Genomic DNA, 25,719 nt, shown 5'->3' with positions numbered 1-25,719 from the left:
TCTCTCTAAAATAAATAAATAAAACCTTAAAAAAAAAGAAAGGAAACATACAGAATAGGCAATCGTAGAGACAGAAAGTAAATCAGTGGTTGCCAGGGGCTTCCAGGGAGGGGAAGGGAGGGGGATGAAAGGTGACTATTTAATGGGAATGGGGTTTCTTTTTGGTGCACTGAAAATATCCTGGAATTAGATATGGCAATTGTTGTAAACACCTGTAGATATTCTAAAATATTCTGTGTATAGACATTAGTGCCCGTGTGTATATATAGATATAATAGATATTCTAAAACCCACTGAACTGTGTACTTTAAAACGGTTAAAGCGGTAAATGTTTACGTTATGTGAACTTGACCCTAACTCAGGCACAGAAGGTCATGGGGAAGTCATGGGGAAGTCCCTAACGCAGACAGACTCCGGCCTCCGCCCCAAGAGCCCTGACTCCGCAGGTGCCAGGCAAGGCCGGCTTTGTAAACATTTCTTAGATTCCTCCAATACTTCTGCTGCACAGTTCGTTTGGGGAACCTCTGCTTTCGTTAGCAGATTCCTCCAGTGAGTTCAAAATATGCATCTCTGTGTGGGTCCTACGAGGCACCGTGGGGTACGGTGGGGAAAAACAAGAGTCCTTCTCATACAGCCTTTCCATTCCACAAAGGGAGACGGAAAATAGAACACAAAAAATTTTCACTTCCAAAACCTTTCAGTGGACACATGGCTTCCTCGTTTCTTTACTCTGCGCGTCCCCTAGTTAAACCAAACACAGGTCTGGGCCAGCCAATCGTCAGCGTGCTTCAAGTGTCCTCAGCGAGGGGGCGAGTCCCCCTGACCAAGGCGCCGCAGCCGGGCACGGCCAGTGCCCCAGGGGGTGTCCGCCTGTCGGCACGCTCACACCTCCCCACTTCCCCGGGGGCCCAGACTTCAACAGTAAGAAGTGAAAGTTCATTGCTATCCTTTCAAAACCAAAAAGTAGTGCCAGACTTGCCGGTTCTTGAGAACACATATGTGCTAGAGAGAGAGAGCGAGAGAGAGATCGGCTTACCTGGGCAAAAGCCAAGTTGAGCACCGTCTCGGAGGCCAGGTACTGCAGCCGGTACTCCTTGGACAGCGCCAGGGCCTGCAGCAGCACGGGCAGCGCCACGGCCGGGGATGACGACCGCCAGTACAGCTCCGCCACGCACAGCAGGACGCTGCCGGCGGAGGGAGACACGGGTGAGCGCCCGCCGCCAGAACCGCCGGGGGGACGCCCGGGGGGTCCTCTCTTACCTGATCACCATCTCCGTGTTCCTGGTTTTCTGACAATGAAGCAACAATTTCTGCAGAAGCTTGTGTGCCTCTGACATTTGGTTCTGAGCCTGTAGTACGACGGCCTTCCTGCCACAAACAAAATAAACCAACCTACATGGTTACGTGGGTATTTTGCAAGGTGTCTAAGTATAGTCACTTGCGGGGTTAGAGTCCCATTTTCTCAAACAGACTGTAATTGGACCCCCGGAGGGAAGAACTGTGCCTGATACAATATTCTCTTAAAAGAGGAAAGCAAGTGTATGTGTGTGAGCACATGTGTGTGCACACACATGAACAAAATCAGGAACCATCGATATCAGAGTGTCGGTGACGATCTCTGGGTGGTATTGACTTATCTTCTCCATTTTGCTTACCAGTATAAATAGAAAATACTTTTTCCCTACGCTAAGTCAAGGCAGTAATTCACACACATAAAAAATAAGAACAGAGCCCCCGAGAACTGACCCCGGCCTGGGTTTCCGAGCTCCTCACCTGTACACGCCCTCCATGCTGTGGAGGGCGGCAATCCCGGTGACGAGCGAGTCCGCCAGGTGGTATTTGCCGTCGTGCATGGCTCTGTCAAACTGTATTTTTTGATCACACAGCATCCATAGCTAAGGAGAAAAAAATGCAATTGGGGCAAAATGGCAAGTGTTAATCTCATTATTCAACAGAGATATACAAGTATTTTGGCTTGCTTAGCAAATAGCCTTACAATTCACACAATTTTTTTTTTTTGCTATTTAAAAGATATTGTTAAATACTTCAAACATGTGAAAAAGCCCTAATAAAATCACCAGTACGTGCGTGCCAATCATCAACTTCGTGAAATCACAACACTTTGCTTTATTTGCTTCGGATGCTATCACGGACTGTTGAAGCGCCTTACAAACCCCATCCCCCCCTTTTCCAGAGCAAGCACTGGGTCTGGCACCGACCACTCCCACGCGTGTGCTTACACTCCCACATCCCACAGCACACACACTGGCCTCAGGCCGTGCACTGCAGACCTTGTACATTTTTTGACCCTGTAGATTTTTACACTTTGTGTCAATAAATAGTACCATACTAAATTGCATCCTTTGACCACTTGCTTTTAAGCTCAACATTATTGGGGGGCCCTACACATGGTAACACAAGACATTCTAGTCCATTCCATTTCACTGATAAACAGTTTTCAGTGGCATGAACATGGGTAAGGCCATCTGTTGTAAGAAACAGCCTATCCATCCTTGTGTTGATGGGTGTTCAGGCGGTATCGGCTTTTCACTCTTTTGAAAAATGCTGCACCAAACATGTTCATGCACCTGTCCTTGTGCGAGAGCTCACCTCGGGCGTACAGCAGGCGGTGGAAACGCTGGGCCGTGGTGCACACGCGCTCCCCCTCACACAGTCCGCACCTGTTCTCCAAATGCGCTGTGCCCGTTTACTCCCCCCCACCCCCACCCCGAGTAGCCTATGACACTGTCGCTGCTCCACACCCTCACCGAAAACTGGTGAGAGTCCTTCTGGCCAGTCTGGTGGGTGTGAACTATCTCACTGTTGCTTTCATGTGTAGTTCCCTGAGCACTAGTCAGGTTGAGCATGTTGTTGCCCAGACCTGTTTTCTCTGTAAAGTACAAATTAAATTGTATCTTTTTTTTTTCCTGTATACCTGCTTGGTTACAGCTAGCACTGTGACCAAAACTACTTCACCACATCGGCACTGCCACAGAACCAGACTTCACCCTTGGGTGCTACCTGCCATCCCTAAAGACCACCTTTCCTTCTGGGTGCTCTGAGTTCAGATCTCAACAGCGCGCACGTGCAGACGGGCGCTCACGTCGCATCTAACAACCACGTGAACGGCCACCCCAGGGGCCACTGGCGGGGAGCCCCAGGCCTGCATCTCGTCCGCCTCAAACTCCCTAACGCGCTGAGGGTTCAGCTTGGCGAGGGAGGGACGAGGAAGAGGCCCCTGCAGAGAGGAAGATCAGCGCAGTGAGAGCCAGGAGGCCCGGGCCTGCGTTACAAAGTCATCCCCTCCGGGTACAGCAGCTTCCCGAAAGGCTACTCCGTTCTGGGAGGAAAAGGTTACAGCTGCCAAGTCACAGAAGAAAATGACAGAGCTGAGACCTAGCACTTAACTTCCTGAAGGACACGGATGACTCCTTCCCTTATCCCCACGCAGTCAGAGGGACCAGGAACACCCACTCAACCCGGGATGATGGGGGAACAGCACCCCGCTTTAACTCCCTCCTCCGAGCTCACTGCTCGGCCCCCTTGAAGAGGACCCACCGAGCCCCCAGAGGACCTTGGCGGGCCCCAGCGCACGGCTGTCCCAGGGAGGAGCCAAGGCGGGAGGGACGGAGGGGAGGCCCGAAAACGTCCCGCTTCAATGACCACAGCACGGATGGGGTCTCTGCGGAAATCACTCCGACGCCACGCAAAGGGCAGGTTACCTGGGCGTGCTGGCTGTTCGGGGGGAACCTCTCCTTCAGGTGCTTCAGCACTTCGGAAGCCGCGGCGAAGCAGCCCTAAACAGGGAGACACCAGGTGACGGGCACGCCCGTGCGGAGGCCCCACCAGCCGCGCCACACGCAGCGGGCGGGCAGGGCGCGCCTTCCTGGGCGCAGGGGCCTGGGAGCCATGGGGCGGAGGCCGAGAACATCAGAGGGCCTTCTTTTTTAGGGTCTAACGCAGTTCGTGTGCTACACGTGGAATACCTGTTCCGTCTAGAAAACAACTGACAAAATGTAAAAGACACGATACTTTTATCTCACCAAGGAAACCACGATGTTTTGCCACATATCTTTCTAGACTTTTTTTCTGAACATAAAACATAGAAATATTCCAAAATAGGTATCCACAGTATTTTTGTAGATTGCTTATAACACTGTTTATCAAATGGCAGGCACTCAGTGAATATATTTTCATTGAATGAATCTTTCCAGCATCAATAAATACAAATCTATATCATCATAATATTTATTAGGTAAATAAATAAGAGTATACCAAAATACGGTAATCTCCTAGTTTGGGATATTTTGGTTTCCAATTTTTTCCACTTTAAAAAATGCTACAATGAGCCCTGGCTGGTGTGGCTCAGAGGATTGAGCACTGCCTGCAAACCTAGAGGTCGCTGGTTCAATTCCCAGTCAGGGCACAGGCCTGGGTTGCAGGCCAGGTCCCCAGTTGGGGGCATTCGAGAGGCAACTGATCAATGTAGCACATTTTGCCGCGTGTGATGATCACACACCATGGGTATAAAAATGGATGCAATAACCCCGTGTACAACGCACACAAAAACATGGGTGCACATTACACGGGGCATAACATGGTATCTCCATCCCATGGGTGTTCCTCTCCCTCCCCTCCCCCCTCTAAAAACAAACAAACAAACAAATAAGTAAATAGTTAAAAACCACTGAGCTGAAGAGGTCACCGATTATCTTCTTGGGCGGCAAACAGTGTCCCTAACACTCCCAGCCGCTGGGACCAGGCCACGACGGGGTGGGCAGGTTCTCCGCAGGCGCCCGAGACCAAGGGGATTCGGACAGAAGCATTAACGCGGATTCAGAGAGCACGGTTACTTTTCAAGGTCTCACCACCAGGACAAATCACAGGACTCCAACGGGCCCTAGAGAAAGTTTCAAGGCTAAGGAGCGGCACCAAGACAAGATTCCTGTGGAGCAGTCTCCACTCCAGCAGAACAGAAACCGCTTCCGCCCCACACCACTCCAACGGCACCTAGGAGGAGTTGCTCCACTGCTCAAGGTCGGGGCGGGGGTGGGAAATCCCACTTCAGAAGGTCACGGGACACATCCGATGGGCGAACCGTATGGTGTGTGACTGTATCTCCACGACGTTGCTGGGGGGAGGTCACGGGAGGCTCACCACAAGCACCTAACCGAAGGCCCGCTGCCTCCTCCGCTAGCGAACGCTCCACGTAAGCCCGGCACCGGGAGAGGGGGAGGAGGGGACAGAGGCTCCGGTGCCATCAAGAGGGGAGAAGGAACAAACCAGAAAGCGAGGAACGCGCCGCATTCCCGGAGGAAAGCAAACAGCGAGAGCCTCTGGCCGCCGCCGCTGGGAGAGCTCGGCTTTCCCCAGGCACGCGAGGGAAGCCGCAGGCGCAGGCACCCGCAGGCGGCCAGGGCCCGCCCACCCGCACACGGGGCTCCACAAAGGACGGCAAAATGCTGAGATATAGGGAGGACCTCCGAAAGGGCTGGAGACCACCCAAGATCTTTAGGCCGCAGGTCAGGGAACGGAGTGTGAGGATGCAGCCTGCCAATAACGGACACTACAAAGACCGGGAACAACAGTGCGGTCAAGGAAACACACTCACAGCAAAGCTATAGCCAAGAGAGAAGGTTAGACGAGAGCTTTCCTTGACCTCTCCCCCGCGAAGGGGGAGCGAGAAGCCGGCGCAGCACGAGAGGCCCTTTGATTGGTCCCTGACGGAGAGAACCACGTGAAACCACTCGGGCTGTAGGTCCGCGTCAGGTCTACCGCCCGGGGCCCTTCTCGGGGTCGCCCCGGCGAGGGCTGGAGGCCCGACTGACATGTCCTGGCTGTGGGCTTCGGACTTAGCTCCCCGCACCTGTGTCTTGTTCTGTGAAACGGGACAGCAATAAAGTGACCTCCCGAGGTCTGACTAGGGCCCAGTAAGACAACGCATGTGAGAAACGGAGCGCGGGACCTGGCGCGGAAGGCGCGCCCCGCCCACACTGGTGAGGACCCTCTTAGCAGCCCGTGTATTAGGCTCCTTCTCCCGCAGACACCACAGCTCTGCTACCTGAAACTTCAGAGACTCCCTTTTATTTCATTTTTCACATGGAAACAGCTGACCGTCTGTCCCCTTCACTGATGCCGAAGGGTTCCCAAGTTCAACAAACCTCACAGACCCCACGCTCAGTCCGTTCCCACTGGGAGGATCGCACCCCTTCCGCTACCTGCGTCCAACAAGGCCCGCCTCAGACAGGCCCGGTGCTCTTCCCAAGCACCGGAGGGAAGGAATGGCAGGGCCTCCCCTGCTCAGGAAGCCCCTAGGCCTGGCCCCGGCCTACCTGCTCCGCGTGCAGCTCGGCGAGGTGGCAGAGCGCCACGGCAAACGACTCCGTGTTGTTCTGCTGCACACCCGCGTTCACCGACTCCAGGCTGTTCATGCTCAGCAGCATCTGGGCTTGCTGCAGGGCCATGGTGCTGGGCGAGGGGACAAGCAGGGGGTGCCGTCGGTCAAGGGGCCCAGGCTGCCCTCCGCCACACCCCACACGCCTCTTGAGTGCAGGTGGAAGGGAATTGGGCCCCACCGCAGGCTCTGGCTTGCTGGGGGCGGCTGCCTCCCAAGGCCAGCTCTCCGCCCTCAGGAGTGGGCAAGTGGGAGAGCACCGTGGATGGGCAGCCCCAGGGAAACACGCAGTGGGTACGGCCCAGCGAGGAGCTCCAAGCTCCAGACCCGCCATCGCCTCTAGCTCTCCCTGTGACCACGGTGCATTCATTCATCGCCGCGGGTCAGTTCACACTCGATGCCATCCCGGCACCGGGTCTATGCGGTGGCCAGCGTCTGCAGCTGTTGCAGACCATGACGTGCCAAAAAATTATCCCAAGGACAAAAGCAAGACTGGCCAAGTAGGCACTCTTTCATTACTGGACTCCTAAAAACCGCAGACTGTTTAGGTGAGAGGCGAGGCAGTAACAGAGCCCCAGGATCACAAGTCTGGCTCAGAGGTTTACTTCCCAGCTACAGAGTCTGCATGGAAACTGAACACAAGGCTGGAGGCATTCCGGAGAACACAGCTTGGTTAGCAGGGAAGCACCGTTCCTGACATAGTCACTTTGGGGTCAGGGCGTGCTCCACCTGAGAACGACCACGGCCCACGCTTCCTCCAAACAGGAAGGGGTGCTGCCCGCCTCGGAGCGCGAGGACCCTGTGCTTGGAGTCAGAGGACCGGGGCTGAGTCCTGGCTCTGTCACTTAGGGACGGCCCCTGCGGGCGAGAGCGGGCCAGACAGACGTGCGTGCCCTGGTCTGTGCGCCCTAGCGTGGAGATCACCCACCGCGCAGCTGGGAGGAGTAAATGCAGAAAAGACTTTGCAAAGTCTGTGTAAAGCACAAAATGTTTTGAAACTATAAAGCACTGTCTTTCACTCCCTAAATGGACAGCTTCCATCAAAGGGGGAACAACTCATCTGTTTGGCCTTTCACGGAACCACTCTGCTAGCCCCTGCTCGTCTCTAAGAGGATCCGCGACCCCACAGCGCGACCCCACGGCCGCGACCGTCCGCCTGAAGACCCACCTGCGGCCGTAGAGCCTCCAGATGGCCGTCTTCTGTGCGATGCTGATGTCGATGAGCTCCGACAGACTGTGCTTCCAGTGCAGGAGGTCGGAGTCCTTCAGGGCATCCATCAGTTTGTGTGCTGTCTTCCCAGCAAAAGCCCTCTGCTGGACTAGCGACTGTATTCCCAGGGAGGCAAGGTACTGCAGGGACAGGCGCACCGCACCCCGAGAGAGAGAGAGACCATGTGACTGAGTCTGTTCCGCTCCTCGGAAATCGGGCGCAGCTCACATTCCAGCACGTGCACAGAGACAGCTCTGTTCCAAGGGAAGGCACCACAGCCGGAGCCTGCCCCGCACGCGACATGTTCCTGAAAACTGGGGCTGGAAGGGAGGCCGGCGGGACACTGAGAAGGGCCAGGGCTTTGACGTGAACCCGGCCTGCGCGTAAGCACCGCCTCTGCCACTCACTGTGTGTCCCGGGGCCTCTTAGCTTCCTAGCCGAGCCTCCGCTCCCCTGTCTTTCAAAGGGGCCTCGAACCTCCCCACAGAGAGTGCTTGTGAGGACTAAAATGAGGTGATACGTCAAACAGTGCTGGGCACATTACGCCGTCGATTTAAAAAGAATGCCTCTTGTGAACATAATTTCTTTTCAATATCTCTAAGTATAATTTTCAAGGATGAAAGCTCAACTGAAAAATAACTTAAATCTGTAACGAAAATTGTATTTAAGAAGTGTAGCAAGCATTTGTTTTAAGGAGGCACTTCCCTTGGTCATTATAACCAATTCTGTACATGCAACTTTCCCAGGAATCAGTCAGATTGGACAATCTTGAAAAGCATATACTTTAAATTATTACACGTGATCACTTCCAATTCTCCTGGAATTTGTTACAAACTTCGAGACAGATGCTTAGGGTCCAGTTTTATGGCAGAGGGTCTTTGGGACAGGACGAAGCTGTCTGTGCACCAGAGCGCTAGGGTCCGACCGCCCTCACTCCCCCCGCCCCCCGCCCCCCGCGTGGGGCAGCGCCCTGGGAGGGTCCCTCAGGGTCTGGCGTTCTGGACGGCAGTCAGGTCCTCCCCCGTCACTGGCCCACTCGTTGTTAAAGCGAGGGTCAGCAAACCTGTTCTCTAAAGGGCCAGAGAGGAAGTCGTTTAGGTTCTGCAGACCGCATTTTGTGTCTGTTCCATTCTTCTTTGTTTTTCTGCCAACTACTTAAACATGTAAAACCCATTCTCAGCCCGAGGGCCATACGTGAGCAGGCCCAAGGGATGTAGTGTTTGGCAGTCTCTGGTTTCAAAATAAGCCTTTCCTGAAAGTCTTCTAAGTAAATACAGGGAAGTTAATGTTGATCATAAACTAAAAACAATCTCATCACACTGATCAACGGAACTTCCACAGATGTTATGAGGATAAGGGAGCAGGGAGAAACCTATCAAACAGAATTTAGTGGTTTAATTAATAATTAAAGTCACATGAAACTAGCAAGAGTAAAACCATACAATCTACTTAAATACTCACAGAAAGACGAGCCTTACCGGTAACCCAAAATGCACTGCTTTCTTCACAGAATGCTCCAGCAGAACGTAGCTGTCGGACCTCTTCTGTCCCAGCACATAAAGCCAGCTCTAGTAAGAGAAATTGTCAAAATACAATATACTCTAACAATAACAGTGTTTAGTGTTCTATTGAAGTATCAGCATGATCGTAAGAAAGAATTAACAAGGGGCCAAAAAAAAAATCCTCTAGCAGGCCCTGGCCAGGTAGCTCAGTTGGTTAGAGCATCATCCCAATACACCAAGGTTGTGGGTTTGACTCCCGGTCAGGGCACGTATAAAAAAATGAACCAATGAATTCAACCAATGAGCCCTGGCTGGTGTGGCTCAGTGGATTAGGTGCCAGTGACTGAAAGGTTGCTAGTTCGATTCCCAGTCAGGGCACATGCCAGGGTTACAGGGCAGGTCCCCCACTGGGGGTGTGTGAGAGGCAACGGATCAACGCATCCCTCGCACAGTGATATTTCTCACCTGCTCTTTCTCCCTCCCTCCCTCCCCCTTTATCTAAAATAAACATCTTTTTAAAATAGTTTAAAAATCCTCTAACACACTCTTCCAGGAAGTGTGAACCTGAATGAAGCCCCCCAAACACAAGGACCCGGTACAAGCCACCATCTCCACCTCTGAGAGCAGCGGGCCGCGAGTGTTCCAGAGAAAAGACAGCACGGAGCCCCCCCCACGGGCAGTAATTGAGAAAAGGAGAACCCCAGGGGATGGCTCAATGAATTCCGTGTTCTACTTGTGCTCGGGGATTATAGTGTTACCGGGCAACATCTCACTAGTTACTGGGTGTTGCCTATACCTTCTGGTTAGTGCCAAAGTTTAATGTGGCAGTTTCACGTGGCAAGCTGTACTGAAATTCGTAGAAAAGAAACACCGCCCACACCAAACCGATGTCGCAAATTAAGAAATACAAACAAATATGGGCAGCCCTTCCTGAGTGACCACGGCTGCCCCACTCGTGCCCCGTCACTGCTCGGGAACTTGGAACTCTGGCCCTGACACAACCCCATTGGAGGGGGCCTTCCAAGGGCCGACTCCGCCCGCCGTGGGACTCCCAGGCAGGGGGCGCCTTACCAGGCAGTGCTGCAGACACACGTGGTCGTTGGACTCCTGGGCGATCCTGATGGCCTCCTGCAGGGCGAGCTCGGCCTGGTGACTGCAGACAGGCCGTACGTTAGCGTCTCACGAGCCACCACAAACGTGCACAAGCAACAACAGCAGGGGTCCACTGCAGGGCAACTCATCGGAGAGCGGCCCGGGGTCGGAGGCCGCGACTAGGGGCCCACTCCCCCAGAGGCCCGCCCCCGGCCCCAGCACCAGCACCGTGAACCAGGCAGACACAGAGCCTGCCCCTTCCACAGGGGGCATCCAGGGTTAGCTTGCTCGGTCCCAGCTCCCACGAGTTTTACGCCAGCTGTCTACAGCTGAGGGAAGAGGCACGGAGAGGTGACAACATTTTACTTTTTATTGCATTCCCTTCCACATTATTTACATCTTTTTTACTACGGCAGCTGACACTTTTACGGGTAGCTTCCTTCAAAACTAGTTTTAAAAATATTTTGAGGATTATCCACTTCAGAGACTTTTCCTGCCCATGCCATTCCCCTCCAGCTCTGATGTCTCCCCAGCCTCTCAGGTTCTGTGGAAATCCAGTCAAACATTGCTGGCCCCACTGAGCCTCGCACCTGTGGAAACTCCCCCAGAAAAGCCCCCTGTGCCCCTCACCTGGCCGTGCCCAGCTGGACGCCACCGCGTGCCCCCAGCTACTCGCTGGCTCTGTGAACTGCCCCACCGGTTTATGAGCTGCAGAGGGCACGAGTCAAGTCCTAAATGTTGGGTTTCCCAGCAGCAAGTCACAGAATAGAAACCTCATCGATGCTGGGTCACTGAGTATCTCAGGACAAATTCTACAGGTATCACTTGTTTAGGGGAAAATTTACAAAAAGAATTTCCTTTCAACACAAGGGCAATAGCCTCATAGAATTAATTTTAACTGGGCAAAGTCAGGGCACATGCCTGGGTTGCAGGCCAGGTCCCCAGTAGGGGGCACATGAGAGGCAACCACACATTGGTGTTTCTCTCCCTCTCTTTCTCCTTCCCTTCCCCTCTCTCTAAAAATATGTAAATAAAATCTTTTTAAAAAAAAGGGGGGAGGACCTGATCAAGAGGTTATTACAGCTGGGCAGACAAAAAGAAGTCAACTATTAAAAGATAACAATACTATCACCTGGCTGGTGTAGCTCAGTGGATTGAGCGCGGGCTGGGAATCAAAGTGTCCCAGGTTCGATTCCCAGCCAGGGTACATTCCTGGGTTGCAGGCCATAACCCCCAGCAGCCCCACATTGATGTTTCTCTCTCTCCCTCTCTCTCTCTCTCCCTCCCTTCCCTCTCTAAAAATAAATAAATAAAATATTAAAAAAAAAAAAAAGATAACAATACTATCAAAACTCACAAACCCATGGGGTCCGGAGGAGCCTCAAACACTTTGGGACACAGCTGTGATCTGGAGCTTGAGCTGCCTCAGTGACTCCTGGTCTAGGCTTGTGAACTCGACCTACACCCTCCCCAGGGGGTTCTACCCGGGGAGACGTCTTCCTCCCCGCGCCCCCATAGGGATATTGTTGTTGTTGTTCAAAAAGTCCTTCCTTTTAATGAACAGAAATGCTTTGTCCTCCAACGGTCACTCCCGGGCTCTCCCTCATCTTTGGTGGTCACCCCTGCTCAGCCTGAGCTTGTTATTACAGCAAGATGGCGAACACGTGCTTGGCTGAATCATTCTTCTTCAGGCTGAACATTCTCACAATCTTCTCATCTCATCTATGTGGCATGGCTGTGAATGCCTCCCATGAGACTGCCCCCCACACAAGCTCCAGTCGACGTCCCCTTTAAAATGCGACAACCGGAGGTCAACAGAATTTCTTGGGTGTGGCCCAGCCCGTGGAGCAAAGGGAAGAGCTCTCCATTCTTGAATTCTGGACGTTGTTGCCAATAACACACTCTAGAGTCCCCATTCAAAGATGCCTGCGGCCGAAACCACATTTCTTTCAAATGGGAAAAAGCCACAGAGGGTGGGGAGACTCTTTCAATGAGTAAACCCCTACCTTTTCACCATTATTCATGTCATTTCATTGTTTTCCAAATAGCCTCCATCTTCTGAAAGATTTTACCCATTTCATTCTATGTGCTAACTAATTGACAATTTCCCCATTTTTATTCATCAAAATCACAGGCATATCTTAGCATTGGCGGATGCCCAGGGTCACCTCACGCGACTTTTAATAAGCCAGATCAGTCTTTTATCTAGGAAAGGCACGACTTCTTTTTGGCTTTTTGAAATACTGAAAATAGCTTTTGTATCCCCATTATTACATCTGAAAAACGCTTTTGGGAATCCCTGGCCCATTGACCTAATTTCCTTTTAATTCAATGGCTGTTCTTAGAAGTAAAGAGGCCACGCACTACAACGGCAATGTGAAATAGTGCCACCAGGGGGCAGACTGTTGAAGCAGAAGGTTTTCGTTGACTTCGGTCCAATGAAAAAGCAATCCCTTTGGAAGTTACTGACAAGTCTAGGTCAAAGAGTCAGCTTCCTTTCTCTTTTTCTTCTCTTTTTAATAATAAAACACTTTTAAAAAATCATCTTAGTCAACATTGGAGAGTTAACACCGTCAATGTCTGCGTGGATAAAAAGTCTGTGAACTTACTAGTGTCCGAAGCGGCAGTGCAGGGCGGCCAGGTTCAGGGCGGCGTACCTCAGGCTGCGGCCGTAGCCCTCCTCCCCGTTGCTTTTGCTCTCGGCCCCGGTAAGGATCAGGCGGTCGAAATAGTGCAGGAGGCTGTGTGTGGAACTGAAAACGTCTTGGACCCGGAGGTTGTTTAAGTAGCTGAGATAATGCTAAAACAAGAAGCAACCCACAGGCGGTAAATGTGCTGCTTCCTCTTACGTAAGACTAATTCAGAGTTGCACTGGCTGCAAACCCCCCTGTATGGCCCACCCTTTTAACAAGATGGTCATGGCTTAGGCTCACCTTTCCCCAGGGCAGGATAAGGCAGGTGCAAGGCACACTGGTTTCTCCCCAGGGACAGTCCCCAGTTGGAAAACGGGAGTTCCCTTAGTATCTGGGGCAGCATTTTACCCTGAATACGCATCCACCGTGTCACTGGGCATACTGGGACCCTTGCGAGGGTGCAGTGGGGAGCTCACCTGGCTCAGGTATTAAAGAAACGTACTCAGATAATTATCTCCTGTTCTGAAATTATTTTCATTTTGCTTGATTCACTGAATTAAACTTTCCTCCAAACAGGGAACAAAACAGGTATTTCCTTCATGTGGAAAAAGATGTCAAACCCAGGTTTCTGGGTAAAAATTCATTAAGGAATGCTGTGATTTAAATTAAAAAAAAAAGTGGCTAAAGTGGAGAAAGGAACACATTTTTAGGCCACAAATTTAAAAAAACACACACAGTCTACTCTACCGTCTGTCCACAATTCACAACATCAGAGCACTGATGAATGAAGAAGAACATCGTTAGACGGAAGAGACCCCATCGGCCAGGGGAGGGGGCGCGGCCCGGGAAGGGGCAGCTCCGCAGCCCGGGCTGGGCTGTTCCCTTCCCAACAGTGCGGTCTCTCTCCGAGATCCGGCCCACGGATGGGTCCTCATCCTCACGGCTACTCCGTGTGAGAGTGGCCTTGTCACTTCTTTTCAACTCGGCAACAAGTTCTCGAAAAGACTCACCGCTTCGGCAAAATCAGGATTAAATTTCAACAAGTTGTTCAATTCTTTCTGCAAAGCAGCTGGAGTGAGGGCTTTCGTCTCGTCGTTCTTTAACAAAGAAGCCTGAGATGGAAACACGACAACTCAGGAGAAAGAAATGGCCAACAAACACCTGGCAACATTGTAGTCCATGGCACCAGATGATTCCTTTCTTTTCTGCACCTACTCTCCCCCGCTGACCACACAGGGCAACTCCCCCTTCCTGAAACAGCACGCCTCCCACCTCCACTCCCCACCCACACTCTCCCTGCATGCATGCAAACTCCCACGCATCTCCCCGCACCCACCCCTAGCCCAGACTTCTGCTTCTACCACCTCCTAGACCAGGTAAGGTCCTGTTGGCCTGGCAGTACTAACCTTCCCGTAGTCCTTATCAAGCTACGTTAAAAGTGCCAGTCTGACCTCAGCCCACACGGGAAGCGCCTGCAAGGCAGGCCGCCGTGTGTGTGTCCAGCCCTGCGAAGGGCCTCAGGACACCCAGGGGCACGGAGGCCCTACTCCCAGTTACATGGTGCAGACGGACGGTACCAAGCAACGGCTATACAGGTACGTAGAAAACATTCCAAATTCAATACTAGTACTTAACTTATAGATACGTCAATTCTGCCCAAACTTTTAAAGTATATTTTATTGATTATACTATTACGATTGTCCCAATTTTTTTTCTCCCCTTTACCCCACTCTGCACTGCAACCCCCCACCCTCCAGTATTCCCCGCCCCCCTTAGTTCATGTCCATGGGTTGTACGTGTAAGTTCTTTGGCTTCTCTATTTTCCATACTATTCTTAACTTCTCCTGTCTATTTTATGCCTACCATTTATACTTCTTATTCCCTGTACCTTCCCCCGCCCCATGCTCCCCCACACCTCGATGACCCTCCATGTGATCTTCATTTCTGTGATTCTGTTCCTGTTCTAGTTGTTTGCTTAGTTTTTGGTTTTTTAGGTTCAGTTATCGATAGTTATGAATTTGTCATTTTATTGTTCATAGTTTTTGATCTTCTTCTATTTCTTAGATAAGTCCCTTTAACATTTCACATAATAAAGGCTTGGTGATGATGAACTCCTTGAACTTTTCTTTATCTGGGAAGCACTTTATCTGCCCTTCCATTCTAAATGATAGCTTTGCTGGGTACAGCAATCTTGGATATAGGTCCTTGCCTTTCATGACTTCAAATACTTTCTTTCTGGCCCCTTCTTGACTGTAAGGTTTCTTTAGAGAAATCAGCTGATAGTCTAGTGGGAACTCCTTTGTAGGTAACAGTCTCCTTTCCTCTTGCTGCTTTTAATATTCTCTCCTTATCTTTAATCTTGAGTAACTTAATGATGATGTGCCTTGGTGTGTTCATCCTTGGGTCCAATTTCTTTGGGAGTCTCCCTGGGCTTCCTGGACGTCGACTTCCTTCACCAGACCAGGGAGGTTTTCCTTTATTATTTGCTCAAATAAGTTTTCCATTTCTTGCTCTTCCTCTTCTTCTGGCAGCCCTGTGATTCGGATGTTGGCGCATTTAAAGTTGTCCAAGAAATTCTGAAGCCTCTCCTCATGTTTTTGAATTCTTGTTTTATCAATATAGTCCAACTGTATATTTATTTCTCCCTTTTGTTCCAAATTGGTGGTTTGAGTCCCAGTTTCCTTCCCTTCACTACTCACTCCCTGCTTTATTTCACTTTATGTAGCCTTCATTTCTTCCTTCATTTTGCAGTTGAGCTCAGTCAAGCCTGTGAGCATCCTGATTACCAACGTTTTGAACTGCGCACCTCGCAACAGCAGGTCGTCTGCCTCCTTGCTGCTTAGCTCCTTTCTGGAGTCCGGGTCTGCAGACCCAGGCTCTCTTTTCCCTCCCTTTCCCTCTCTAAAAAAAATAAATTCTTAAAAAAAAATAACAATAATTTCTAATTCCATTTTAATTCATTAAATCATTACAGAAGATCCCCAAAACATAGAAAAGCATGCAGAAGGAAACAAAAATTGTCTGTAATCCCTCCTCCTCCCAGAAGTGACATTATGAATTCCTCAGTGTGTCTCACGAGTGTGCCAGTGCATCTCTTTTCCTGTGTGTGTACACACACACACACACACATGTCCATGCCATGTTTTTAACAAAATTAGAATACATAATTTTACTTCTTGCTCTTTTCACTTAATAATATAATACAAACTTGGTCTCATCATCAAATAGTGTTTGAAAATATGATTTTTAAAACAAAAGAATGAACCCTTTGACTGTCATATTTATTGCAAATACTTTTTCCATTTGGTTGTTTGTCTTTTAATTTTGTTAGAATGTGTTCTGACATGTAGACATTTTTAATTTTTATGTCGAAAAATCCAATGATCTGTTCCTACACGTTTAAAGTCTTTCCCCACACAGAGATTAGTTAAAAGTTAGTATGTAATTCTACTGTAATTATTGCTTTAAATATTGACATCTGCCCCTTTAATCCACCTGTGATGTACGTAGGTGTGAGGATCCAGGTACATTTTCTCTCCTCGACAGTTAACCAATTGTCTAGACAGATTGTTCTAATGCTTAAAACTCATCTGCGGGGGTGTTCCTATCACTTTTATCTAGATCATTACATCTTACTGCAGAAAGAAAATTAAGAACAAAATTAGGGAAAACTAGAAAAGTCTAGCAAAAAAACCAAAGTCTATGCTTGAAAATAACATGGGAGAAAAATGTCCAGCTAATGTTACTGAGAAAATGAAAAAAAAAAAAATGTCCCCAAAACACCAGCGAAATACAGGTCAGGAGGAAGTGCACTGACGTGTGCAACCTGAAACGCGTCCGGAAACGTGGGACGGGACGGAACACCGGCTGGACGGAGGACGGGCCGGCGTGTGGCGTGTGACGAACGGAACAGAGCGTGAAGGCTGCAGGTGATGGGTCTGCGGACATTCACTGTGAAATGCGTTTCGGCTTTTCCTTCTGTTTGAAAATTTCCATGATAAAATGTTGGGGAAAAGGAAGCAGGTGTTCTAAATCGCATATTTTTGTGTTGTGTTAGTTGCACGTTGTTATTAAATGAAGCCGCATTGTAACTTTAATAGAAAAATAAAATCACTCACAAAATAGGAAGTAACACATAATTACGTTTGCCTTGTTAGGGAAGGAAAGAGGACCCACGGCAAGGGGAAATGCAGCTACCAATTAACCTGCTAACATAACACGCTTGTGCCATGACAAATAATGTCACAGGGTTTTTCTAAAGTCCGTGATAAATTACAGAATTAACATACCTGTTGAGAAAGGAAAAACTCGGCTTGTTTCTGGGACAGAGGCCCACTGCAAGATACCTCCTCTTCTCTAGAAAACACAAAAGTAATATAGAAATACATTCAATTCACCATAGCAAACATGGTAACGCTTACAAAGTCTAATAGACTCTTGATCAGAAGAGTTCAAAACGTTTACAATTAACTCTCTCCTCTCAGGAATAGAAGAGGCGCACTCAACAGGTGATGCTGAGTGACTGGCCTGACGAAGCTCACACGACATAACTGGACAAACACAGACCTGAATTCTACACAGCTCTCAGCAGGTCCTTCCAATGCGCAATCCCAGCATGCCAGCTCTGACGTAAAGCCCTCCAGTTGTACCCCATCACCCTCCAAAACAAAGCCCACACTGCTTAGTGGGGCATGGGTGGCCCTACCTCCCGCCTCTCTCTTTGCCTTGTCTTTTTCCTCTGCACCCCAGCTCCGACGCACTCCTTACAGGTCTCCTGTGATGACCAGGTGCCCCCGCTGCTCCCCCAACCCGCAGGCCCATCGCCCCCAACCCCCAATGTTAGGCTGCTGTACACAGTCTGCCGTTCAAGATTACTACAGGCATCACAGCCTCCAAGAGTCTCTCCTGACATCGCTCACGTGAGCTCCCACAGTCTCCTAGATGCTGATCACGGCACCTCCGAGTTGCTTAGCGTGGCTGCTCTTCCCGGCATTTGCGTGGGAATACCCAGCGCTGTGCCTAGGCACCAGGGCGCCCAGAGCTTGGGAAGTGACCGAATGAAGGGCTTCTGACTCTCTGCTACAGATACGACCTGGTGCCGCATTCAAGAGCAGGAAAAAAAGAGGCTTCACCTAAGAAATAACCGCTGTCTGGAAGTTTAGATCACACAGAACCAATGAACGAGAAAGGTGCTCTAGGCCTGACAACCCCGCACGTGCACAATAGAACACAGTCTAACCTGAGGGCAAAGTATAAACACGACCCTTTGGTCGCTGAAGAGGCTGCTCCTCTATACGGGGTCACAGTAAGTGTACAGTCAGCAGGTACTCATAAATACTGTCTGTGTGAGCACTGCCAATCACCGTAGTTCTCAAACTGTTCCATGCAAACAATACGTAAATGAGTGTCCTAAAAAACTGCTTCCAAGGTTAAAAAACTGGGGGGAAGCTGTGTGCTCTATCTTGCTTGGAGATTCACGACACACCTCAGAAAAAGAAACCCAATTTACTTTTTCAATGTACCACTTGCCAAACTCATCTGCACAAAGAAGCCTGCCCCCACATCTCTCAAGAAGCCTCAGTGTCCACGGAAAACACTCCGGGAAGAGCTGCTCTAATGTGCTCTCGATTCCATTCCCAACAAACATCACCTACAATCCCCAGGGCAGCGCATCAGCGTATGCAAACACCCAGCTGCCAGGAACCGGCCCTGACTCAGGCCCTAATGAAGATCGGTGACACAACAGTGACCTGGAGGGAAGCGGAAAACAATTTCACGGGCCAAGTTTTCAAGTGGAAAACAGGTAGGTGTCTTGGCAGTTAGAAGCCCTTTTCTCTTAACAGATCCCTTAAACAAAGTAGCCCAAGACTTGAAATAAATATGGCTGCACACAGAAAGGCCGGCGACAGAGACAGGAGTCGGAATGAAACTGGACACACCACTCCCGGTCCCATCCTGCTCTGAAGTCCGTGACACTCAGAGGTACCAAATGCTGTATTTACTTAAACCCATCCCCCCGGAAGATTTAGGGTAGCTTATAATAAAGGACATGGGAGCAATAAGGCTGATAGAACAGAGAAAAATAATCAGAATCACACACAGGAAAATTGCTGCAAGTGAGGACAAACAGTACAGTTCTACACACTTTACATTCATTGATCACTGAATTTCCACATCGATCCCCTGAGGAGGTGATATTTCCCTCCTTTTGCAGGTCAGGAAATGAAAGCACAGCCCTAGCCAGGCAGCTTAGTTGGTTGGAACGTCGTCCTGAACACCAGGTTTCAGGTCCAATTCCCAGTCAGGCACATGCCTAGGTTGTGGGTTCAATGCCCAGTCGGGGCGTGTATGGAAGGCAACCAACTGATGTTTCTCTCTCATATCAATGTTTCTCTCTTTCTTTCCCTCTCTAAAAATCAATGAAAAAGATATCCTTGGGTGAGGAAGGAAGGAAGGGAAGAAGGAAGACATCGAAGCACAGAGAGGTTGAATGACTGGCCCAAGGTCTCGCAGAGAGAGAGGAAGAGGCCAGAATGCATACCCAGTGCTCTGACTCCAGCGCCAGGTCCTTAACCCTACCCTGCACTGCCTTTCCGGGGCATGAGGAACATTTGTAAGCAACTCTGAGTAAGTGAGTTTCTGGGAGTAGTTAACGGTACTGTACCTTGCCCCCGGTATGTGCTGACCAAACCCCATAACCAAAGATCACTCTTGGGAACTGCAGGGGAGCGTTCTGTCTACACTACACACAGTCACCCCCACCTCCCACAGGAGGCGGCGGGGAGCCCCAGCCCGCTTAGGGCCAGCGGGGCTTACTCCTCGCAGAGCCTTGAACACCTTGGACTTGAGCGATCGGTTTACCCCGTCAGTCCTCCTCTCCACCCTGCGGGCTCCCTGAGACCAGGGAATCTGAGATACACGTGCCCAAACACACATACACGTTTGTTTGTACCAGCAGTTCACCTGGGAGGGGACCCCAGGAACAGGTGGGGAGAGGAGTGCGGCAGCAGAGGGAAGGAGTCGGTAAAACTGTGTCATGGGGCCAGACACCGGGGTAAGGCGATGGGCCACGTATTTTGATTTTCTGCATTCATTCATCCGACACTTGTTCACAGACACGTCCTGTGCGTCGGACCCTGAACCAGGTGCTGGGGGAAACGCGGTGAAACGGCAGAAAAGATCACACCCTCAGCCCTGACGGGGTGTGAGGGCAGAGGAAGCACACATAAATGAGCAAGCACATACATGTCCAGAGCTACCTAGTGACGAGGGCTCTGAGGGAAATGCAGAAGCCGGCAGCATCTGGGTCCCAGCGGGAGACAAACGGCACATTCGGATGGGGCAATGTGGGAAGGGTTTAATGAAGAACACGCAAGAACATGGGTAAGGGACAGCACAGCTCCTGGGGCTGGTAACGGGGGCACCTCACACACCAGGCCTGGGAGGTCTCCCTGGGTATCCAGTGCGGAGGGGGCCCCCTGGCGGAGCTGGGACCTGACGGCCAGCCCGCCGTGACCCCGAGGGAAGGGAGCCAGTGAGTCAACACCCTGGCCTCACCACCCCGGCCCTCGGGGTTTCCCACCAGGGCCGCCCAGTCAGAGGTCAGAGGGCAAGGAGCCCGCGGATGCAGCCCATGCGGGCCGACCTCCTGGATCTGGAGGGGGAGAAAAGGTGCCGGGCAGCCGAGAACCCGAATGATTAAGGACTGACTGCCTGTGCCTCTAGTTAGGCTACTTCCTGCCAGGAAAACCCAAGTTACCTTATAGACACGTCAAGTTCTTCTTTTTCCATTTTTCTCTCGCCCTCTTCTCTGCCAGCCAGCTCCATGTCGGCATCCTCCACCGTCTTTTTCTCCCCGTTCTGGAAGTACTGCTGAAGGGCCGTGTACAGTTTGAACACTTGGCTGAAAGAAAGCTTACTGTAGGCCAAGATCATGTGACGCAGAAACAAGCCTACAAAACAAGACACAGGCGAGGTGAAGGCTTTGAACGAAATGAGGATGCACAAACCTGATGACCACTGGTGTCAATTCTCCCTTCGAAAGACTCGAAGAAGCCCTGGCTGGCGTAGCTCAGTGGATTGAGCACGGGCTGCGAACCAGTGTCACAGGTTCGATTCCCAGTCAGGGCACATGCCTGGGTTGCAGGCCATGACCCCCAGCAACCGCACATTGATGTTTCTCTCTCTCTCTCTCTTTCTCTCTCCCTTCCCTCTCTAAAAATAAATAAATAAATAAAATATTTAAAAAAATTTTTTTAAAGTTCTGTTAGGTAGTGAATAAAGAGATTATGTCCTCCCTTTATTAAAAAAAAAAGACTTGAAGGGACACTTGAAGCTGCTGTTCCCTCTGCCTAGAATATTCTGCCGTCACCCTTTACAAATTCAGTCTCTTCTCACTCAGGGCTGAGTTCTCCCACTCACATGCCGCCATCTTTACCCACCCAATGTATTTTTTTGTGGCTGTTATAACTACCTGAAATTATCTTATTTACTTTTTCCATTGGGCCCCACCCTACCAAATTTAATCTCCATAAAAAGAAGGTCCGTGTCTATTTTTTAAGTCCACATCCTGGCACATAGAAGAGACGTTAAGTTATTGATAAATAACTCAAGTTGAGTAACAAGAACTACCATGAAAAAAGTCAGGATGATGGAGCATGGGTATAAAGCTCATAGAAACGTATCAAGAAATGCCATGTATGCCCTCACCTTATAAACTATATCAATAATATAGTCTGACTTACTTCTCTTCCTAGAAGTCTACCTGGTGACCATGACTTGGAGTCGTGAAACACAGGTAAGACATCCAGACGACTGGGGAAAAGAGCTGAGAAAAAACCCAAAAGCCCCCCCGGCCAGGCTAATACTTAAGACTATTATAGACAGAACAAAAGATGCTTTTCCAGGGGACAATTATTTTAACACAGAGCAAAACGGTAAGGCGATGAACACGTACTAACACACGTGCAAACATCCCTGCTGTGTCTGTTCAGATAGCGCACGCGATTTATAAAGCTATTCACTTCAACAAACTCGGTCTCTGCTCTCCGCAGAAGAACTTCATACCTACTACACTGGTTTTGTGAACTTCCGGTTCGGTTCCAGAGAAGGAATCGGACAGGTCATCAAAAAACTGTTCCATGTCCTTCAGCTCGCCTTCGGCCATCAGTTTGATTCTGAATGAGAAAATTGAAGTATGTGTTTTAGACAGTGCCTTTGAATATCTTCTCACATTTCATACTTATCTAAATGAAATCTATTTTAAAAACAATTCATCCCTGGCCGGTGTGGCTCAGATGGTTGGGCATTGTCCCATAAGGCGAAAGGTCGCCAGTTCAAATCCTGGTCAGGCCATGTGCTTGGTTGTGGGCCAGCTGGGTTCGTGCAAGAGGTGGCTGATCGATGTTTCTCTCACACATCGATGTTTCTCTCCCTTTCTTTCTCCCTCCCTTTCCCTCTCTCTATAAATAAATAAATTAAATAAATAAAATCTTTTTAAAAAGCAATTCAGAGTTTCATATATATAATATATAATTATATAATTATATAATATTATATATTATATATAATATTATATAATATATATACATATATAATATATAATTCTATAATTATATAATATAATATAATATAATATATAAGGGTGACATAGAAAACAAACCTCGTAATCGAAAATGTCCCACCTATATTCTAGAACGTATCATTGCTGATGTTTTCTTGATCATAAAATTTGTCAAAGTAACACATCAGCAAATAAAAATGAATCCTCTGCAACAACTAAAAACAAAGAGGTAGATCCATATAGAAAAATTAATTCTGAAGCAGTACATTTAATGTTAACCATTGGTTAAAAAAATTTCTTAGAGCCCTGGCTGGCGTAGCTCAGTGGATTGAGTGCGGGCTGCGAACCAAAGCATTGCAGGTTTGATTCCCAGCCAGGGCACATGCCTGGGTTGCAGGCCACGGCCCTCAGCAACTGCACATTGATGTTTCTCTCTCTCTCTCTCTCTTTCTCCCTCCCTTCCCCCCCTAAAAATAAAAAAAATAAAATCTTTAAAAAATTTTTCTTAGGAAAACCACCTAAAATAAGAAAGGCATCTTTTTTAAAAGAATTAGTTAACATATGCCCTTTTCTAATTTTCATCTACTTTGACATCTTTTCATATATGTAGAAAAAATGAAGTTTACCTGATCTGCACTGAATTTGCCAGCTGAGGACAAGATTCTTCAATTAACTTGTAGAGTTTAGACAGTGTAATGTCTGGGCCCTGAGTAAAGGAAGACAAGGAGGTTATGGATACATTTTAAAGAGCTGGAGAATGAGACACAGCAGCAAACATGAACTCACTGATCTGCTTTAACAATTATTTCAAACATGAGATCTTAAATCAGGAAAGAAAAAAAATGATTTAAAACCCTGCAGCAATACTTGAAATTTGCATGGCATCCTTGTTTCGTCAGTGGAATGGTATAAAATGGGAAAAAACACAGACTCTGTGGTCCCAGGATGCATTGTTCCTTCCCTTTTAGCTCTGTAATCGTGCAAAGTTGTAGCCTCCCGAACCCTTGTTTCCTACATCCGTAAGATGAAGATAATAATAACCATTTCCCTTGTTTGTGGGAAATTTTAAGATAATGCAAAGTGCTCTGTGAACTGGAAAACATTATACAAACAAAGGTTTCCTGTTTTCAAAAACATAATTTCATTTGACCCTTCCCCAAACCCTGTGAGACAACAGGTAGACATACTACATGTCCATGTCCACATAAGGCACCATTAGAAACAGGGTGTGCGACCTCTGCTCTCGAGAAGACTACAATCTAACTGAGCTTTAAAACTAAACACGGAATCTTTTGTGGAGAGTTAGCTGGCAGTATAAACGCCAACTGCAGCTGTGGACAACCAGCAGTTCCGCTTCTAGGGGTAGTATGTTCAGCACATGTTGTTTGAAATGAACGAAAACTGAAAAGAACCTATAAGTCCATCAATAAAGAATTAATTTATAACAAATAAACTTATTTTAATATTAGTCAAAATTTTAAGTTAAATTGTTTCTCTTCTTACTGGTGGATACAATGCAGCCATTTAAAAAAATAAGGTCGATTCATTCAAATGTGCTGACGTGTAAAGAGCTCCAAGACTTGTTAATTGAAGAGAGAGCTGCAAATAGAAGTAGCAATTGTGTAAAAAAAAATTATGAAGCAGAATTAAATTAAAAGGATACATGTATATATACTTATAATCATATGCTCCTGCCTATCTATACGCGCACCTATAGCAAAAGGTCTAAAAAGATTCTTACTGCAGCCCAGGCTGGCATAGCTCAGTGGATTGAGCTGGGGCTGTGAACCAAATCATCGCAGGTTCAATTCCCAGTCAGGGCACATGCCTGGGTTGCAGGCCACGGCCCCCAACAACCACACATTGATGTTTCTCTCTCTCTCTCCCTCTCTAAAAATAAATACATAAAATTAAAAAAGATTCTTACTGCTACTGAACAAATAGTTGAATGAATCAACTTTAATGTAAAAATAGCCAATATTGAGAATTTGCTGTGTGCCACACACTGAGAAGAGCTCCCTGTGGACCTTCTACTATAATGCAGCCATCCTATGACATATTAGTTTCTATTATTGTTCCCATTTTGCAGACACCAGAGACCCAAAAAAGGCTGGGAAACTCGGGTCGAGTCGCACTACTACAAAGTGGTAGAGCTACAACCTGAATCTGCAAAATGAAATAAAACGTGCAAAATGCATAGCACACAGCGTTCAAGAGATGTTCGCTGTTAGTTTTATGTCATTATTACTACTTATTAAGGTTCTCTAGGATACGGAGCCCATGTGATTCATCTGCCTCACCCACTCAGGTCTACGTGTAGCCAGCTCCATTCTCCAGAAGACAGAGGATCTAAAAAAAATAACCCTTCCAGTCACTCTGCTAACGAATGCTGGAGCCCGATATGAGCCTGCAAAAAAATGCATGTAAAGCACTTGGCCCATCGTAAGCACTCATTAGGGGGGTTAGCTGGCAGGGGCGGGCGGAGGGGGTTGTTTTGTGTGTTTTTTTTGCGGTTCTCCAGGGCTGAGAGTTATCCGATGAACCCTCGTACTCCCAAGCCCGGGTGAGTGTCCGGCACGAGGCAGGCAGGTGCTCAGTAGAGCTTTGCTGAAAGAGCGGGAGCCGGCGGGGGCCCCTCACCTGCAGTAGTGGCAGGAGCAGCTGGTTGAGCCTCCGCCGCTCCAGGAGGCTGACGGCAGCCTCGCCCGTGCGGCCCATCTCGTTCAGGAGCACCAGAACCGCGATCTTATACGGCGTCACCCAGTCCTTGATGCCGAACACGTTGGCATGTACCACTCCATTGGTCATCATGGGATTGAAGTACAGGCTTTCGTGGACACTGGCCATGATGCTCGGTGACTAAGTCGCGGACCCGAGACACCACACGCGCCAGAGATGCTGCTCAAGCACACCACAACCCGCCCTCCGCCTCTGCCAGCCCAGGCCGTATCCCAGGAAACGGGCTTCTTCGCGCTCGCTACAGGCCACGAGCCAATCAGAGCAGCCAGATCAGGCTCACAGCCAATCAGAATGTCCCAGGGTGCTGTGGAGGGTGGGGACAATGATGGTGCACCGAAAAATTGAGTCCCTACAGAAACTCTTGTGGAAGGAAAGCAGGTTCCTGGGTGACTTGAATACCCGGTGAAAGTGGGTGTAAGCTTGGCTGGAGCTGAACTGTCTGAGCGCTGCAATTTGTTGGAATTTTAAAAAGATTGTGTTAAAAATGGAAATCAAATTAGATTCACTATGTTAACTTTAAACTCAAAGTTTGGGATTTTCACTTACATCTTCTAAGACATGAATAACATTTTTTCTCCGTATTCACA

The 25,719-nt window shown here is 48.9% G+C and overlaps 1 protein-coding gene across 1 annotated transcript in view; it reads right to left on the bottom strand.

Moving 5' to 3' along the window:
• The window catches only part of ANAPC5 (anaphase promoting complex subunit 5), a 29,468-nt gene extending 4,103 nt beyond the window's left edge, over positions 1-25,365 (bottom strand). The window contains 15 exon segments of the mRNA XM_028527573.2: positions 1,037-1,184; positions 1,261-1,368; positions 1,774-1,895; positions 3,723-3,797; positions 6,333-6,468; positions 7,563-7,744; positions 9,083-9,172; positions 10,178-10,259; positions 12,808-12,998; positions 13,842-13,943; positions 17,121-17,187; positions 20,591-20,783; positions 21,898-22,007; positions 23,020-23,099; positions 25,034-25,365. Of these exon segments, the coding sequence (XP_028383374.1) occupies positions 1,037-1,184; positions 1,261-1,368; positions 1,774-1,895; positions 3,723-3,797; positions 6,333-6,468; positions 7,563-7,744; positions 9,083-9,172; positions 10,178-10,259; positions 12,808-12,998; positions 13,842-13,943; positions 17,121-17,187; positions 20,591-20,783; positions 21,898-22,007; positions 23,020-23,099; positions 25,034-25,240 (1,893 nt within the window). The 5' untranslated portion in view covers positions 25,241-25,365.
• Between the last annotated feature and the right edge of the window lie 354 nt (positions 25,366-25,719).

The sequence above is a fragment of the Phyllostomus discolor genome, chromosome 13 (genome assembly GCF_004126475.2).
Source record: "Phyllostomus discolor isolate MPI-MPIP mPhyDis1 chromosome 13, mPhyDis1.pri.v3, whole genome shotgun sequence".
In the NCBI taxonomy this organism is placed as follows: Eukaryota; Metazoa; Chordata; class Mammalia; order Chiroptera; family Phyllostomidae; genus Phyllostomus; species Phyllostomus discolor.
This window is presented reverse-complemented; position numbering and strand designations above follow the sequence as displayed.